Source organism: Drosophila albomicans, chromosome 2R, assembly GCF_009650485.2.
Source record: "Drosophila albomicans strain 15112-1751.03 chromosome 2R, ASM965048v2, whole genome shotgun sequence".
In the NCBI taxonomy this organism is placed as follows: domain Eukaryota; kingdom Metazoa; phylum Arthropoda; class Insecta; order Diptera; family Drosophilidae; genus Drosophila; species Drosophila albomicans.
Window position 1 is genome coordinate 15,933,460 of NC_047631.2, and position 15,353 is coordinate 15,948,812.

Here is a 15,353-nt window from a genome sequence, read left to right on the forward strand (position 1 = left end):
AATTATATCTGGATGCAAAAAACATCGATACGCTACAAAATTCAAAATCATCGATAGTGTCATCGATGTTTCTCCACTTGAACACCCTGATTGCATTCGTATTCGTCACTTTTGCATTAAGAAAGAGAGGCACAAAGAGTGCAGATGTTAAAACGTAAAGTTTGTCTTATTTGTATTTTAAAGTCAAATTAATTTAACGCACATAACAACAGAATCAATATGTCGGCCAGGAGAGCATCGCACGCAGGAAGCTGGTACACAGATTCAGGTAACGTCATTGTTTAAAGCGGCGGTGTGTTTGACCTTTCTTTGGGGGCATAACGTACAGTAAGATAGAGAAAAAGTCGAATAAGAATCGACAAAAGAATTCTAAATTCCCGTTTTAAATAAAACTATTAATATGAATGGTAGACCTATTAATTTGCAATCTTCCTTTTTGTTGTAATAAGACAGAATAAAATACATTACTTTTAACATGTCACCAAAATTCTTAGAAATTTGTTTCTGGCTTGTCGCCAACCGCATAGCGAATTTCTTGCATGCGATTAAATGCAATCTCATTGGCCCAACAAAGGCGCTGCTCCAATTCGCTGCTGCGTTTGCGCTGTTGTTTTAGCGAGTCCAAACCGTGCTCCAGTTGCGCGCACGCTTGGAAGAAGCTGCTCAATTCCGGGATGTCGCCAAACTCGCCAGGATGCCGACGAAAATCATCACTGACGTCCGTTGTAATTTTATCTAAGCGATTTTGCAAATAATTCTCTTCAAATGACTTCTTTAATTGTGATGTGGTAATCTTGTTTAGATCATTGTTGTTGCTTAAATGCAAATCACGTATACGGGACTTAAGACTGCTAAAACTGATATTCTCTAGTTTTTCGCCAATGCTTTGAAATAGATTATAGCTCTTCCCCAATTCCAATTGCATTCGCTTGATGTCTTCATCCATAGTCTTAGCACTTTGCGATTCCATAAAATCAACTGCTAGGCTGCGATCCAAGTTTGAGAGTCGTGAAGACAGCACTGAAGCTGCTGAATGAACACTTGATGTGGAAACTGGATCATTGGATGAATATTGTGATTGTTGGCCATCCGTTAATCGTTCAGTTGATGGTTTCATGGTAATCGATTTGCCACCCATAGACTGACGATATGTTTGCGGACGTTGAAATACCCCAGAATGTTTTGATTTATTCTTTTTTGTTTGCTTCGTGCGATTCTGTTGCTCTAAGCTAGGCAATGGCGAAGGTTTCATAATCATGTCATAGGAAATCTTACGTTCTGGATCATTGCTGGCACTGGAAGCACAGAAAATATATCAAGTCCTTACAGTAGTTCGTTACACTGAGACCTACTCACTTTTCAGCCAGAATCGCAGTCAGTTCACTGCGTATGCGACTTAGTAACTCATCGCTTTGTTTCTCTTTGTTGTCCATTTTTATGAATTACAAAAATTTATTAAAGAATGTAATACAATATCACGAGTTTTATGTATGTATGACGGAGCCTTATTTCAACTGATATGTGAGTTAGCTTTGAAAAAATTGTTTATCTGTTGCTAGACAACGACTAGCCTGACAACTATGTTTTTTATTTTTTATTTGTGATTTAATTTCAACTAGAAATTACTATTTTTGCCTCCTTTATTACATTTCATACTTATATTTCTCATAATTTAATCTTAATATTTTATTATATTTTAAACCTAAATTAAATTTTTATGAAATAAAATATTACATACCTTGTTATTTCAAATTGCGCAAATAAACTAAATTACAATTATTTCTTACTGAACAATTGATTTTATGTGAATTTGTTTAGTTTAAATTAAATGATCAATGTTAGCAGCCACATTTTCTTTAGTTACCAATTTGAATCAACTAGTTAATTCAATCCCTACTCCGTGATTCTCAATTGTCTTTGTTAACTCAACATATTTAGTGGGTCCAATTTTTATAAAGTAAATTTAAGCTTAAAACAAATCTAAGCATTGTTGTTTTGATTATTGTATGTAGTATGATATTCATTATGATAATGTTTGTCATTTATTTTCCAGGCTCGGATCTCTCGAGGCAATTGGATCGCTGGTTAAGTGCAGCAGATCTTTCCCATGGACCAGCGCGTGCTATTATTGCACCGTAAGTATATAGCAATTTTTAATGATACTACTACTACTATTCCTATTTACTGATAAACAAACCTAGACATGCCGGTTATGCCTATTGCGGTGCCTGTGGTGCTTTTGCCTATCGCCAAGTGAGCCCAGTTGTTGTGTAAGTGGAATGATAGCCAGATCACCATGAACACTACTGAGCTGATGTCTCGTTTCTTGCTTTCTGCAGCAAACGCATTTTCATCTTGGGTCCATCCCATCATGTCCGGCTTCGTGGCTGTGCGCTTTCAGTGGCGAAAAAGTATAAGACACCTTTGTATGATCTCAAAATTGATAACGAAGGTAAATTTTGTCTTGTAAACTTGGCAATTATCATATTTTTTAATCAATCCATCAATTGCAGTCAACGCGGAGCTGGAGAAGACGGGTCAATTCTCTTGGATGGACATGAAAACAGACGAGGATGAGCACTCCATTGAAATGCATTTGCCTTACATAGCTAAAGTTATGGAAGAGTACGTTTTACAATTTAATGATGGTAGTAGTTAACGTAATAATTTTGTTTATGTTTGTGCTTTACAGCTTTAAGGATCAATTTACCATTGTGCCTATATTAGTGGGCTCACTGAATCCCGACCAGGAGGCCCAATACGGCAGCTTGTTGGCCCCCTACTTTATGGATCCAACGAACCTCTTTGTGATATCTTCCGACTTTTGCCACTGGGGTCAACGTTTCAGCTACACTTACTACGATCGCTCCTGCGGACCGATTCACAAGTGCATCGAGCAGTTAGATAAGCAGGGCATGGACATCATTGAGACGCTTAGTCCCAGTGCATTTACCGAGTATTTGCGTAAATATAATAATACGATATGCGGTCGTCATCCCATTGGCGTCATGTTGGGCGCTGTTAAAGCTCTGCAGGATCAGGGCTTTAAAAACATGAGCTTTAAATTTCTCAAGTATGCACAGAGCAGCCAGTGCATCGACATGGATGATTCCAGCGTTAGCTATGCCTCTGGATCGCTTATATTTGAGAATTAAACGATGAAGTATTTTTCTACTATGCATAAAGTGATGTTTCGTGTTGAATTTAAGATAAAACTCCACACTTATGTACTATGATAATCATCCAATTTTTTTAGCAACCAATTGAAAATGAATAAAGTCGATTCGAGTTCCATTTAATTTAATTCGCTTTTATTTATTTTTTTTCGCTTGTTGAAACATCGAAATTGACCTCTAAGCCATTGTGTGGTATTTGTTTTTTTTTTCGCCTTATCAATGAAATGTTTGCGTTATGCGGCCGTCACTGGCCCGTGGATGTATATGAAGGATGTGTGAAGTGAAGCAACAGTTGTCATGGTCATGGCTGTAGTCACGGTTTTACCACCAAGTAGCACCAACGCCGCCAGCCGCCGTTGCATCAGCCACGGCAGCGTCTCCTCCGGTGGCACCAGCAGACCCATTCAAACGTGAGCACTGTTCCGCATCGATCTGCAAAGCGCTCATGTTCTGAACGAATGCCTCGAGTGCCACACTCTCATCCGGACTGTACGGAGAGGTGCGTTGGCTGTGCGGACTGCGGCGTAAAAATTCATTCAGATCACTGGCCACGCTCGCTGGCTTCGAGACCGCAGCTGCTGCTCCAGACTCAAAGTCATAGCCAAAGGGATCGGATGCCGCTGGCGATGGTTGCGGTAATCGTGGCAGCATGCTGCCTTGCACAAAAAGGTGGGTGGAATCTGATGGAAATTAATGGCGTTATAAATTAATTGAACAACATTATATTGGTATTTAAGAATATTACCACTGCCGTAGTCGGCGGTCACATTGTCGCAGTAGCTGGCACCGGAGCTGACGCTGCCTTGCGACGGTTGTTGCTGCTGCTGTTGCTCGTAGGCATTTGTTGGGGCGCATGCCCGACTGCCAAACACAGTTGTTATCTCCACATGGTGTGGCGATGGCGATGCGTTGTTGCGCGCAAAGTTGGACTCCGATATGTTGTGTATGGAGACCTGCAGGCGAGAAAAACAAATTTCAATAAACTAATCTATAAAGTGATCGAATTTCAATGCCAATTCCAATAAATGTCATCTTCAATCGAATCTAAATGTCATGGTTTAATAGCGATTTTAAAAACTATACGCAAAATTATTGTCTATATAGTTGTTTCCGCCCCATATTAAGCATATTAATCAACGTGAAACATTGCATTTCATTTAAGAATAGAACGCAAAATAAGCAGATGACAGTTTATCTAATGACAATTGATAGTTGTGGTTTCGACAAACATTCGTTCGACTCGGCCACAATGACTCCATGCAGACGTCACGAACCTCGTTGTTGAGATGTTGGCCCGGTATCAAATTCTTGAGAAACGCCGCGTCATCGTAACGTATGACACCAGTATTGGGGATGCCCTCAAGGTAGGAATTGAAACCAGTGATGGTTGGCGGCGGTGAATCGTCGCCACAATTGTGATGCATGTGGCAATCACCAGGAACGCTCACGCTAACGCCACCACCGCTGCCAGGTCCAGCACTGCCTGTTCCAGCTGCGCCAACCGCCGAGGGAAAGACCTCAAAGCCATTGTAGTAGCTCGACTGCTGGTATTTCTCCTGCAGTGATGAGCCCGCTGCATTGCCAACAAATTCAGGCGGTGCTTGGCCAAAGCTTGACCATTGGCTCGACGATGACACTGACGACGATGAGTGGCTGTCTTTGGTCTTTTGTTTCAGCTCACTGCCGATGGCCGATAAGCATTTCTGTGCATGCTTGGGACGTGCAATGACAGCGGCATCACCAACCAGCCGACCAGGGCTGCCCAGCGATACGTTTGTGCAGCTAATACTGATATTATTGTGCGTGTCCACAACACTGCCGCCGGCACTGCCACCACTACTGCAGCTGCTGCTCCCGCCGCTGGCTGATCCACTTGAGAAATATGAGAAATTAGTGGGTGCCGAAGCAGCCGGCCCGCCGACAGAGCCGCTGCCGGGTGCAACAACCATTGGTGGTGGCGGCGACGACTGCTTCTGCTGTGTGGCCCGAGCCGCCTCGGCCACCGCCTCCTGGGGCGTATAGTAGTTGACATTGCTGCCAAACTGACGATAACCGCCCATGGCCAGGCCATTGGTCACCGCCTGATGCAACGCCGGATTGCGTATGGTGAACATGCCGTTCTCATTTTTAATAATCGCGGCTGGTTGATCCATGGGCATCGGTGCCGCAATGGGCAGAGCACCACCATAAGTGCGTGCTGCAAATAAAGAGAGATTAATTTGCTTAGTGGCAATGATAGTCGTAGACCTTACTTGGTGGCATGGGATTCGGATTGGACAGCATGCTGCCGGCGACGGGTCCATTGTTCATCCCCTGATGAAACATGGGATTGCGCAGCGTAATGATATTACCGCCAGCACTCGCCTCCATTATGGGCGCCGCGGAGATTTGGCTCTGCTGTTGTTGTTTGTTGTCTTGAGCGACTCCAGCACGCTGCTTGCTCGGCAGACTGGTGACTGAACCAACAGTCGAACTACTGCTGCCAGACTTGCCACGATTGCGGCGTCGTCGTCGCGATGACTTGCCACTAGCGCTTGCTGCAGCTGCGGCGGCTGCCACGTTGTTGTTGGTTGCCATAGCAACCGGCTGTTGGCAGTGACGATTGCTGACTGGCGGATTTGCTTCCAACATAATGACACCAGTGCTGGGATCTATGCCACCATTACCCGTAGCATAGTAGTTGCTCATGACATGTGCGGCAGACTGCTGCAGTAGATGCTGTGTCGGCTGCAGCTGTTGCTCGGTCAGCGGCTTTGAAAGCTTGCGTATGGATTCACTCTTCTGCCGCAGCTGCTCGCTCTTAGCCGGATCGACTTTGGTCAGCGTGATGCCTGGTGGCAGTGACAAATGCTCAACTTGTACGCCGCGATTCAATTGATCCATAATGCTACAATTGGGCTGCAGCTGCTGTTGATGCTGCTTGGATGCAGAGCTGTTGCTGCCAATGCGCAGCTGTTGCATCTGTGGAATCAGTGTGCTGGCATAGCTGGCAGCGTGTGGTGGCTGCTGCGGTGGTATGGCAACTTCGTTGGGGTTGAAATAGCCCATGTTGTGGGGTATACCCGAGAGATCCTCTGCAAAAATTGAGTTTTAGCATTGTTGCATAATTAAATAGAGTTGTTTTTGCTTACCCTGCTTCTGGCCACGATGTCCGCGTTTGCCACGCTGCGAACGCTTCGATGGCTGCGCACTGCTGTCCGATGTGTTCAAGGAGCCGTTGCTAGTGCTGTTGACATGCAACTGCTGCTGCCCGCTGTTTGTTGGTTTAGAGCTGCGACCACTGCCACGACCGCCACGCGTTGTTGGCTGCTGCTGAGATGTACGATTGCCACCAGTAACTTGACTACTCTGCGACTGCGTCTGTATCTGCTGCTGCCCTTGGCCCGACTTGGCTTTGCGCATGCTGGCATTCGACTCGGACACTCTTTGCGGTTGCTGGCTCTTGGACTGCGTCGACTGTTGTTGTTGGGCTGCCGATTTGCGCTGGTTGCTGGCATTTGCTGCTGTCGATTTGTTGGCCTGTTGTTGTTGGGCTGGTGACTTTGACGGCGCATCGTTTTTGGCTTTCTTAACGTTAGGCGCCACAGCAGCAGGAGCAGAGGCTGCTGGCTTCTGTTTGGCACTCGGTATAACTGGCGCAGGCTTAGGGGCCACAGCTGTCTTAGGCAGTGGCTTAATCGGTGCAGGAGCTACTGGAACTGGTGGTTGCTCTGAATCGCTTTCAGATTCCCACTCACCGTCCGAGGAGTCTTGCACATGCAAAGATTTGAACGGATTGTTGTCCAACTGGCCTTGGTCCAGTCGCGGCTTTAAACGTTTCTGTCTTTTTTCGGGCAGTGGCTCAGCTGGTTGCGGCTTTGGCTCCGGCTCGACTTTGGGCAACACTTTTGGCAACTGCACTTCCACAACATTTTTATGCGCATTCTTCGACTTCTTATTTGACGTCGCTGTCGTTGCCTTGGGCTTTATGCTGCATACGGAGTTCTCACGCGTATTCACAGCGCTGCTTTGCGGCGTTTGCGACTTGGAGCTGCTACTGCCAGAGCTGGAGCTGGAGGCAACTGCAGCGGCCGCCGCTGCCTTCTTTTGTTGCTTCTTGCTCTTGGCCAGGCTGGCCTTCATTTCAAGTTCAGCAGCAGCAGCAGCGGCAGCAGCTGCAGCCGCCGCTGCTGCCGCTCGTTTAGCCTCCTTTTTCTTAGCCTTGGCGCTCTTCTCGGGCACGGCGGCAACAACAGGCGCTGCTGTAACTGGAGCAACACTTTTTGCATGAGCCTGAGCCGATTCCACGATGTGACCGTTGACAAACGTGTAAAGCAACTTGTCCTCATCGGGAGAGCTGCCTTTGGCCACCACAGTCACCTGCTGATCGCCGCCAGCGTGTGGCAACTGCACACGTCGTATAGTCACAATACGCTTGGATGGATCAGCGGTTGTGGCATTGGTGGCCATGGCATCGATCACATCACGGGGCATTTGTTGATGCTGCTGCTGCAGGGGCGGAGCGTAGCACACGGGTGTGTGCGCTGCTCCCAGATGAGGTGGAAAATATGCCGCAGAATTAATGTAGTTTGGTATCGGCGCCGTTACAGTCACAGTGGCAGCTTGTTGATGATGTTGCGACTGTACCGGTACCGATGGCTGTGGTGGTAATGATGGCTCTGGTGCCGTCACTCGACTGCCACCATTTAAAATCACTTCGAGCTCAGCCAGTTTAGCCAACTGCTGCTCCTTGGTGGGCAGATAGGAGAACTTAAATTCGCTGTTTGCCTGTTTAACGGTGGCAATAAGTTCCAGAATGAGTATCTCAACTTTACCCTTAGCACGCTGCAGATTCTTAATGTTCGCCTCCAGTTCACCAATGCGTTTCTTTTCGCGCTTGCGGCCGCCAGCAGCCATTAAAGTTTTCATTTCGTATTTGTCAATAAACTCCTTGAAATAAATATCAAGAAATTGACTGCGCAAATCTTCAAGCTCTTTGATGCGTTTCTCCTCCTCTTTGCGCTGCTTTTGTTTTGCTTTCTTCGCCGCTTTCTTGGGATTCGATGTTTGTGGCTGTTGGGGTTTGCCTTCGATGAAGTTGAGTGTCTCATTGATCCAACGCTTTTGATCCTGTTCACGCGTATAGCTGCCCAGAAATTCAGCAAAGTGTTGCATCATCATCTCCTCTTTGCTGTAGTTACTGAGATCCGCTGCCAAACTGCCGTTGCCACCTGCTGCTGCTGCTGCAGCTGTGGCATCCGTGTGCATCTGTATGCTCTTGCAGAGACTGTCTAAACATAAAAGACTATTATCGCCATCCTCAATGTTCTCGCCAATCTCGTTGAGGGCCGCTGCAGCCGCTGCTGCAGCAGCCGCCGCGGCTGCTGCTGGCATTTTACGTGCAGCTGCTTGCACCTGTGCGGATGCAACCATTTTCAAGGTAGGAGGTTGCTGCTGCTGAGGAGTCACGGGCTCTGGCTTTTTGGATGGCGCCAACACATTCGCCGCTGCTGCTGTTGCTGGTTGAGCCTTGGGCACCACTTGAGCCTTAGTTGCATCATCCTGGCCGTTTTTGCTCTGCGACAATTTTTTGCGCAGTCGATCACGTGTCTCGTTGAAACGTGCATGATTGCACTCTTTTTTGACGCGCTTCTTCGAGTGATTTTCCTTGCAGGTCTCGCCCATATCCGCGTAGTCTGCACAACCTGTTGAAAGGAAAGTTGAATACTACACAAATATGTATATCTCTTTAAAGTGTACTTACATTTGCGCATCTTTTCTTTGCTTTTCTTCGAGTTATTCGCATCGTTGCAGCCAGCTCCAGTTTGCGTTGTCTCATTGACTTTGGCCTTGTTGGCCGCCATGTGGGATGCGCTATCTGGTTTACTTCGCTTTCTGCATTGGTAGTATAAATTGAACTGATTAACTGATTTAAAACTTATTTGATGGTTCACTTACATCATTTGCGAATCGTGCAACATCATTAAATGATCAACTCCAAATTGCATCTTCTCGATATTTGCGTCGCCCAACGTGAAACTGTTGACATGAAACACAAAGCGAATTTTTTATGAAATTTAGTTTGGTTATGACAAAAGTCTGCGGGAGTTTTAATCGAATTCTTTAATATATCGCTCATCACTAATTGAAAGTGAAGGCACTAACGGGTTAATGCGATATATTGAATAAAAGAGTATTACAGACTGTGTTGCCAACTTGGCTATTTTCTAGTCAGATTTGGCTATTTTGCATGACCTAAAACTAGAAACCACTCAATTTTGCTAGAGCCTGTTATGTTGGCTATTTCACAAAAAAAAATTTGCTATTTTTTAGCTATTTTAAATAATTTGTTATATTTGATTATATTTATTATTGTCGACTAAAATCAGAAATCGTATATTGACAATAGAGATATATACACACCACGTTTACCGCCCAGCTTGACCGAATTGTGTATTTTAAATACTAAAATATTATTTACCCCTTTGTAGCTTTTGGGTACTTGGTATTTTCTCAACATCGTTTCGCGCTCGCAATGCTACCATCTCTATTTCAAATACACTGATTATTGTGTTTGTGCGGTTGTTTCTTAAATTGTATAAACCAAAAGTTCGCGATGCTTAGTTGGAGGATCCCCAACTTAAGGATTGTATTGCAAAAGATTTAACTAACAAATCAAAAGCATTTTGCAAATATTGCAAATGCAAATTAAGTGCAAAGTTGTGGGACTTGAAATCGCCCGTTGAAACTAAAAAACACAAGGCAAACCTTGAAGTACGGCGAGGTAACCAAACAATAGTTTTCCAAAACATCTACAGAGACATCCTCAAAGGAATCTGCTCTCTGCTTGTTTATGGGTCAATACTGTTCAATCACCACCTTAATAATTTGTGCGCGCAAATCTTTAAAGAAAGCCAGTTAAAAATTCGTCAAACAAAGTGCATGACAGTTATAAAAAATGTGCTGTCGCCACATTTCCAAGAATGTCTGCAAAACGACATTGCAAATTCAAAATTTAGCTTATTGATCGATGAATCGACAGATATAAGCTTTACAAAAATACTTGGTGAGTTTACCGCATTTTTCTAATATATTGGTTCCGAGGGGGTGGAAATTGGGCAAGTTTTAAACAATTTGCTTATCGAAGAAGAATCATTAAATAATCAACACTGAATGTACAAAAATATAAGATTTTGTCATTGAAAACTAACGGCTAATTAAATTTACTATTTTTGAAGAAATCTAGCTATTTTTGGCTATTTTTTTATGCTTTCACTGCTATAAACAACCACTAAGAGTTGGCAACACTGATTACAGTGAACTTACTCATCGGTAATCTTAAAAGGCGAGTATCTGTAACGAAATAAAAATAAATTAAAAAATATTGAAATAAAAAATTATGTTTTATGTACAGACCCAATGACCTGGGCGAGAAATTGTTCAAAGCGACCGTCATCCTTATCGCCAACAACGCTGTTGGGGCGCAAACGCAAATCGCCCTTGAGCAGCTCCAGGTGCTTAAAGTCCGTGGCCGTCGAGTTGAACTTGACAAAAAAATTGGCATAGATGGACAGCACAAAGGTCCAGTAGGTCTTATACACATAGTGCTGATTCTTAAGCTCCTGCAGCTCGGCGGGACTGGGTGCCAGCTTGCGATTGAAGAACATTAGCGATGGCAACGTGGAGCGCAGTTCCTCACGCGAAAACGACAGTGGTTGAAAGCAGCGCAGCAAATGTTTCGTCAGCGGAGGTGACAATTCATTGGCAAGGATTTTACGCGCCAGCTGGCAAGCCGAGACTCGACAGTTTTCCCCGCAAAAGAACTGCGGCTCAATGCTGTCAAAGCGATAGCGTTTCCGTGTGGTCAGATGCTGAAACACGGCCCATGCTATGTGATATGTGGTGCGTAGCGCCGTGTCCATCTCTTGCCGTCGCAGCGACATGCTGCTGCTGCTGATGCTATTCGGTTCATCCGCTGCAAGCTGCTGCTGATCGCCGCTGCGACGCTGCTGTGCGGCTGCCGCAGCGGCAGCGGCTGCGCTTGTGCTTGCAGCAGCAGACGCCGCATTGTGTCGGGCCTCGTCGTTGGTGCAGGTGCTTAGAATTTTTGATTTCATCAACTTGGCATCTTTCTCGACAATCCCGAGTGTTGTGCACTTGGCACAATGGCCGGCTTGTCGCGGCAACAGAGGCGTCCCAGCAATGGAGCAAGTGATGCATTTGCAGTTCCTAGCACAAGCAAAAAACATTTAAATAACAAAGTGTATTTGGAAACTTATTGTTAATGCACTTACTCATTATGGTGTTCCAGCATTGCATTACACTTCTTGCAGAGATCCTCGTGCACAAGTTTGTTGGGCGGATCGTAGAAACCGTCGGGCCACTTAAGCTTGGTGAATGCCATAATATTCTTCCAAGCCAGCTGACGATCAACGATGCGTTGGAAATCAATAAATTCATCATCACTAATGTCTGGCAGCGAAAACGAAGTGGCATCCATGACGACCTTATCGAATATGTTATACACATCGAGCAGGCCCATACGACGATCATGCTCCGTGGGCGACAAGTTGAACTTGTTCAGCTCCATCCAGATGTCCGTCCAGCGGCGCTCAATGGAGTGCATATGCTCATCGAAGAGCATGTAACGCTTAATCAACGCCGTCGTCTGTGAGGTGCCATCGCCCTCCTTCAGCGAGAGGATGCATGCGAGCATTGTGTCGCCCAGCGGATTGAACACATGTTGCTGAAATAGACGCTGGCACAATAGCACCCAGGAGAGTTTGAATTTGCGCAGAAAATCATTCTCGAACGCGAACAGGCTAAGCGATATCTTTTGTGAAATGCAGTTCAGATCGGAGTAGCCGTCCAGTAAATCTGTATTTAAATGTAAAGCATACAAATTAATGCCTACGATTTGTAACACATCTTACGAATAAAGTAGTTAATAATGAAAAAGGAATTGTTTTGTGTGTGACATGCAAGCAAGATTGAAAAACCAAACACTACAGTAAATATGGCATAAGAAGTTAAATGACATGTGTAGCATGGGATTAAGACAAAGATTTCCATAACCATCTAAAGATATTTGTGCCTTAATTACAATATTGAATATTTGAATTGGAACTATTAAGTGTAGTACACCGTATTAAGTACTTCGACGAATTTTCAATACTATTACAATGCTAAATACAATACAATTACAATACTAAATTATTAAAAATATGATGTGCTATAGACTATTGTTGTTGTTATTACTATAACATGCAATTTAGATATCCATAACAAACTTAAATTTTTGGTAATTGACATAATTTAAATATAATGTATTGCTATATTTCATTAATATCAGCTTTAACGTACATGTGAGCATCTTTTCGGCGGAAATCTTCTCGTTCTCCTGCACATTTTGAGCAATTTCGATCATGCCCTCTGAAAATGCCTTGACAATGCACTCAACATTATAGGCGAGTATTTGTAGCAGCAGCATCGGATTGTTTGCCATCAGACTGCAATTAAAGGTAGAGTTAGTAAAATGAAAATAATGTGTCTAATGTTGGCGATTACTTACATGGCACTGAATAGCACTAATATCATATTATCAGAGATCGCAGTATCATCAATAAAATCAAGATATTCGGCATTTTTATCGTACAGGAAACCGCTTGTAATCCAATAGATTTGTTTATTTGATTCGAGTAGTTTCTCAAATTTGTTGTAGGCAGCATCGTTTCTAATCAAATATAATATTTATTTATGCAATTCAAAAAATAAATAAGTGAACTTACTTTAACATGGGACTGTATGCCTTGATGAGCACATCGAGCAGCATGACGACCATGTGAGCAGCCTTGAATTGATCCATCATAATGGCCATGATGGTTTCGCGATATTCGAGACATTCCTTGCAGGAACAAAACGTAAAGAACTCCTCCTTACGGTGCTTCACAAATATCAAGGCAAGATTCTGGAAATACAGCTGCATTAGGATTAGGTTTCAGCAAGACAAAATTTCCAAACGCTGGGAACACACACCGTAATTGCACGCAACTGTCCGACGCCACCGCGCAGCGGAATCTTTGGATCCTCCGAAAATAAGCGCATATTCTCAATTGCCATCTGCAAAAGAGTTTTAATAAATAAAATTTGTTCAAATGGTTATCCACTTTAAACTTACCAAATATGAACGGGTCTCATCGTTGGCATCCTTGCTCGGTGGCTTGCATTCATGCAACAGCTTATCGCTCAGCTCCATCTCGATGACATTGTCCTCGCGCAGACTCCACTGCATTAGCGACACCACATCCTTGTAGATGACATCCGACTTGGGTGCCGGTGCATAAGGATCGAAGGGCGGCAAAGCCAGTATCGTATGCAGTGTGTTGATGATGTTACCCTCCGGAAAATTGAGACGCTCCAGCAGCTGGCATGTTGCTGGCGGTGGTGTTGGTGTTAGACTATGTTTGCTATTCGATTGTTGTTGCTGTTTCGATGAGGACGAGGAGCAGTTGAGTGGCAACGGTTTGTTGGCGCTAAGCGCTTCTCGCATTGCCGCCAAAGCATCACATTTCAGCGGCATGTTGTCGCCACAAATGCGCGGCGTGGCCGCATCAATGGACATTTTCATGCTGACATGATAGCAAGAGGCGGCATCCAGTTCACCGTTGACAACAGCTTCGGCAGCAACTTCGGAATCGATGCTAATGCTACCGCTCCCACTTCCGCTGCTGCTGCTTCTGCTCTTGGCTTTGGCTCCTTTGGATTTGGAGCTGGCGGCGTCGTCGTCATTGCTACTGCAGCAATTCATGCAAGTTGCGGCGGCGGCGTCTGTCACCTGTAACGTGGTCGAAACGGGCATTGTTTTGATATACGCCAATGCCTTTTCCACTTGTTCAGCCATCTTATTTCATTTGATTTTATTTTTTATATATGTTAATTTCTTTATTTTCTTTTTTATATGGTTACACACACTACGACGAACCCGCAACGTCGATTATTTGGCAAAAACGCAGCCTGGGCATTGCGTTCGCTAATATCATTGGCGTAACAACAAATTTGAGTTTGCGCGACGCATTATTATACAAATACAAATCACAGATGCACTTCCGTGTGGTGGAGACACTTTCACTCGTCTCGTCGTCTACTCCAACAACCCAATCAACCAACCGACCGTCGTTTTCGTTGCTGGCGAGTCTCTCTCTGCCTATGTTTGTGTGTGTGTGTGAAAGTTTCTGTGTGTGTGCTGAGTCGAAGAAGTCTCTCACATACAGTAAATGGGGGAAAAAGAACGCAACGCGTTTTTTTCTTCCCAAACGCGCGCGCCGTCAACGAGTCGAGCGCGGATCTTTTTAATCAACAATTTCTTTTCATTTACCTTTAGAGTAGCTTTCTAGCCTAATTTGACTGCTCTGCAGCGATGTATATATGTTTATAAAACAAGTGAATTGTTTGGGGGTTTTTGTCGTTTTTGTTTCGCTCGTCGTCCGTTCGGTGCAATTGCAATTTTCTGCCTTGCCTATGTGTGTGTACGTGAGCGTCAGCGTGACCGCAACTTTCAATTGAAAATATACTAATTTGTTACGGAAATATATCGATAATTCGTAACACTATTCTAGTGATGAGACATTTCATAAAAGTGTATGGCGCGGAAGTGGAACGTTTAGAAGTCGATTGTTTTTATTGTTTTATTTACATTATTTTTTAGCTAACTACGACTTCAAGCAATGTGATTTAATTGTAAAACGTATCGAATTGTTTTGCGTCTTAATTTAATTTCTAAAACTAAATATGCCCTTAAAATTAGTAATTGCAGGTTAACCACTCAAGTGTGATTTGTTTCAAATATAAATAATATTATTATTGTACATTTTTACATATTACGATAGCGAAAACATAATTGATTGCGTGTTGTTTTGAAAGCAACCAATTAATCGAAGATGTGCCAGTATTTTTGAAACTTCTCTATAAACTTGCTAGCAAAATTCGTACCCAACTTTTAAAGTATTCGATGCCAGTATTTAAGCTTTGTTTTCGCATTGCACCAAAAATAATATTTGTTTTTATTTCAAAATGTGCAGCTAACCTAGTTTTATCAGTTTACTCATCTGAATAAAAACACAAATTGCATTATTTGTATTATCAAAACAAAGCCTGAAAGTATGCAGTCATAATTGTGGTCTATTATTGTACCACAATAGT

General features: G+C 43.8%; 3 protein-coding genes across 7 annotated transcripts; 1 reads left to right on the forward strand and 2 right to left on the reverse strand.

The window, feature by feature from the left end:
• The first annotated feature begins 102 nt into the window (after window positions 1-102).
• Window positions 103-3,299, forward strand: LOC117576641 (protein MEMO1). 2 transcript variants are annotated; one of them, XM_052007738.1, is made up of 7 exons: window positions 137-154; window positions 213-268; window positions 2,054-2,135; window positions 2,202-2,270; window positions 2,340-2,452; window positions 2,514-2,625; window positions 2,693-3,299. In XM_052007738.1, exons 2-7 carry the CDS (start codon window positions 220-222, stop codon window positions 3,153-3,155), a joined length of 888 nt encoding a protein of 295 aa, XP_051863698.1. In that variant the 5' UTR covers window positions 137-154; window positions 213-219; the 3' UTR covers window positions 3,156-3,299. The 2 variants fall into 2 exon arrangements, with proteins under 2 accessions (XP_034117461.2, XP_051863698.1); XM_034261570.2 differs by having other exon boundaries at window positions 103-268.
• On the reverse strand, window positions 402-1,509 carry LOC117576642 (uncharacterized). Its single transcript, XM_034261571.2, has 2 exons — window positions 1,357-1,509; window positions 402-1,295 (listed from the first exon to the last, which is right to left on the reverse strand). Exons 1-2 carry the CDS (start codon window positions 1,431-1,433, stop codon window positions 491-493), a joined length of 882 nt encoding a protein of 293 aa, XP_034117462.1. The 5' UTR covers window positions 1,434-1,509; the 3' UTR covers window positions 402-490.
• LOC117576640 (uncharacterized) lies at window positions 3,290-14,682 on the reverse strand. Of its 4 annotated transcripts, none has more exons than XM_034261568.2 (16): window positions 14,530-14,682; window positions 13,333-13,989; window positions 13,191-13,274; window positions 12,944-13,134; window positions 12,727-12,888; window positions 12,519-12,664; window positions 11,450-12,032; window positions 10,572-11,384; window positions 10,482-10,508; window positions 9,114-9,194; window positions 8,920-9,050; window positions 6,308-8,860; window positions 5,429-6,250; window positions 4,451-5,373; window positions 3,922-4,129; window positions 3,290-3,856 (listed from the first exon to the last, which is right to left on the reverse strand). In XM_034261568.2, exons 2-16 carry the CDS (start codon window positions 13,960-13,962, stop codon window positions 3,498-3,500), a joined length of 7,713 nt encoding a protein of 2,570 aa, XP_034117459.2. In that variant the 5' UTR covers window positions 13,963-13,989; window positions 14,530-14,682; the 3' UTR covers window positions 3,290-3,497. The 4 variants fall into 4 exon arrangements, with proteins under 4 accessions (XP_034117459.2, XP_034117458.2, XP_034117457.2 ...); XM_034261567.2 differs by having other exon boundaries at window positions 13,333-14,034; window positions 14,530-14,680; XM_034261566.2 differs by having other exon boundaries at window positions 12,944-13,122; window positions 13,333-14,679.
• Window positions 14,683-15,353: the final 671 nt, after the last annotated feature.

Coding starts and splice junctions, on each gene's coding strand:
- LOC117576640 (XM_034261565.2), bottom strand. CDS start 14,055: ATGGCTGAACAAGTGGAAAAGGCATTGGCGTATATCAAAACAATGCCC. Junction 12,889..12,943: donor GCATACAGTCCCATGTTAAA/GTAAGTTCACTT, acceptor ATATTTGATTAG/AAACGATGCTGCCTACAACA. Junction 9,051..9,113: donor TTGCACGATTCGCAAATGAT/GTAAGTGAACCA, acceptor CTACCAATGCAG/AAAGCGAAGTAAACCAGATA.
- LOC117576642 (XM_034261571.2), bottom strand. CDS start 1,433: ATGGACAACAAAGAGAAACAAAGCGATGAGTTACTAAGTCGCATACGC. Junction 1,296..1,356: donor ACTGCGATTCTGGCTGAAAA/GTGAGTAGGTCT, acceptor CTGTGCTTCCAG/TGCCAGCAATGATCCAGAAC.
- LOC117576641 (XM_034261570.2), top strand. CDS start 220: ATGTCGGCCAGGAGAGCATCGCACGCAGGAAGCTGGTACACAGATTCA. Junction 2,136..2,201: donor GCGCGTGCTATTATTGCACC/GTAAGTATATAG, acceptor AAACAAACCTAG/ACATGCCGGTTATGCCTATT. Junction 2,626..2,692: donor ATAGCTAAAGTTATGGAAGA/GTACGTTTTACA, acceptor TGTGCTTTACAG/CTTTAAGGATCAATTTACCA.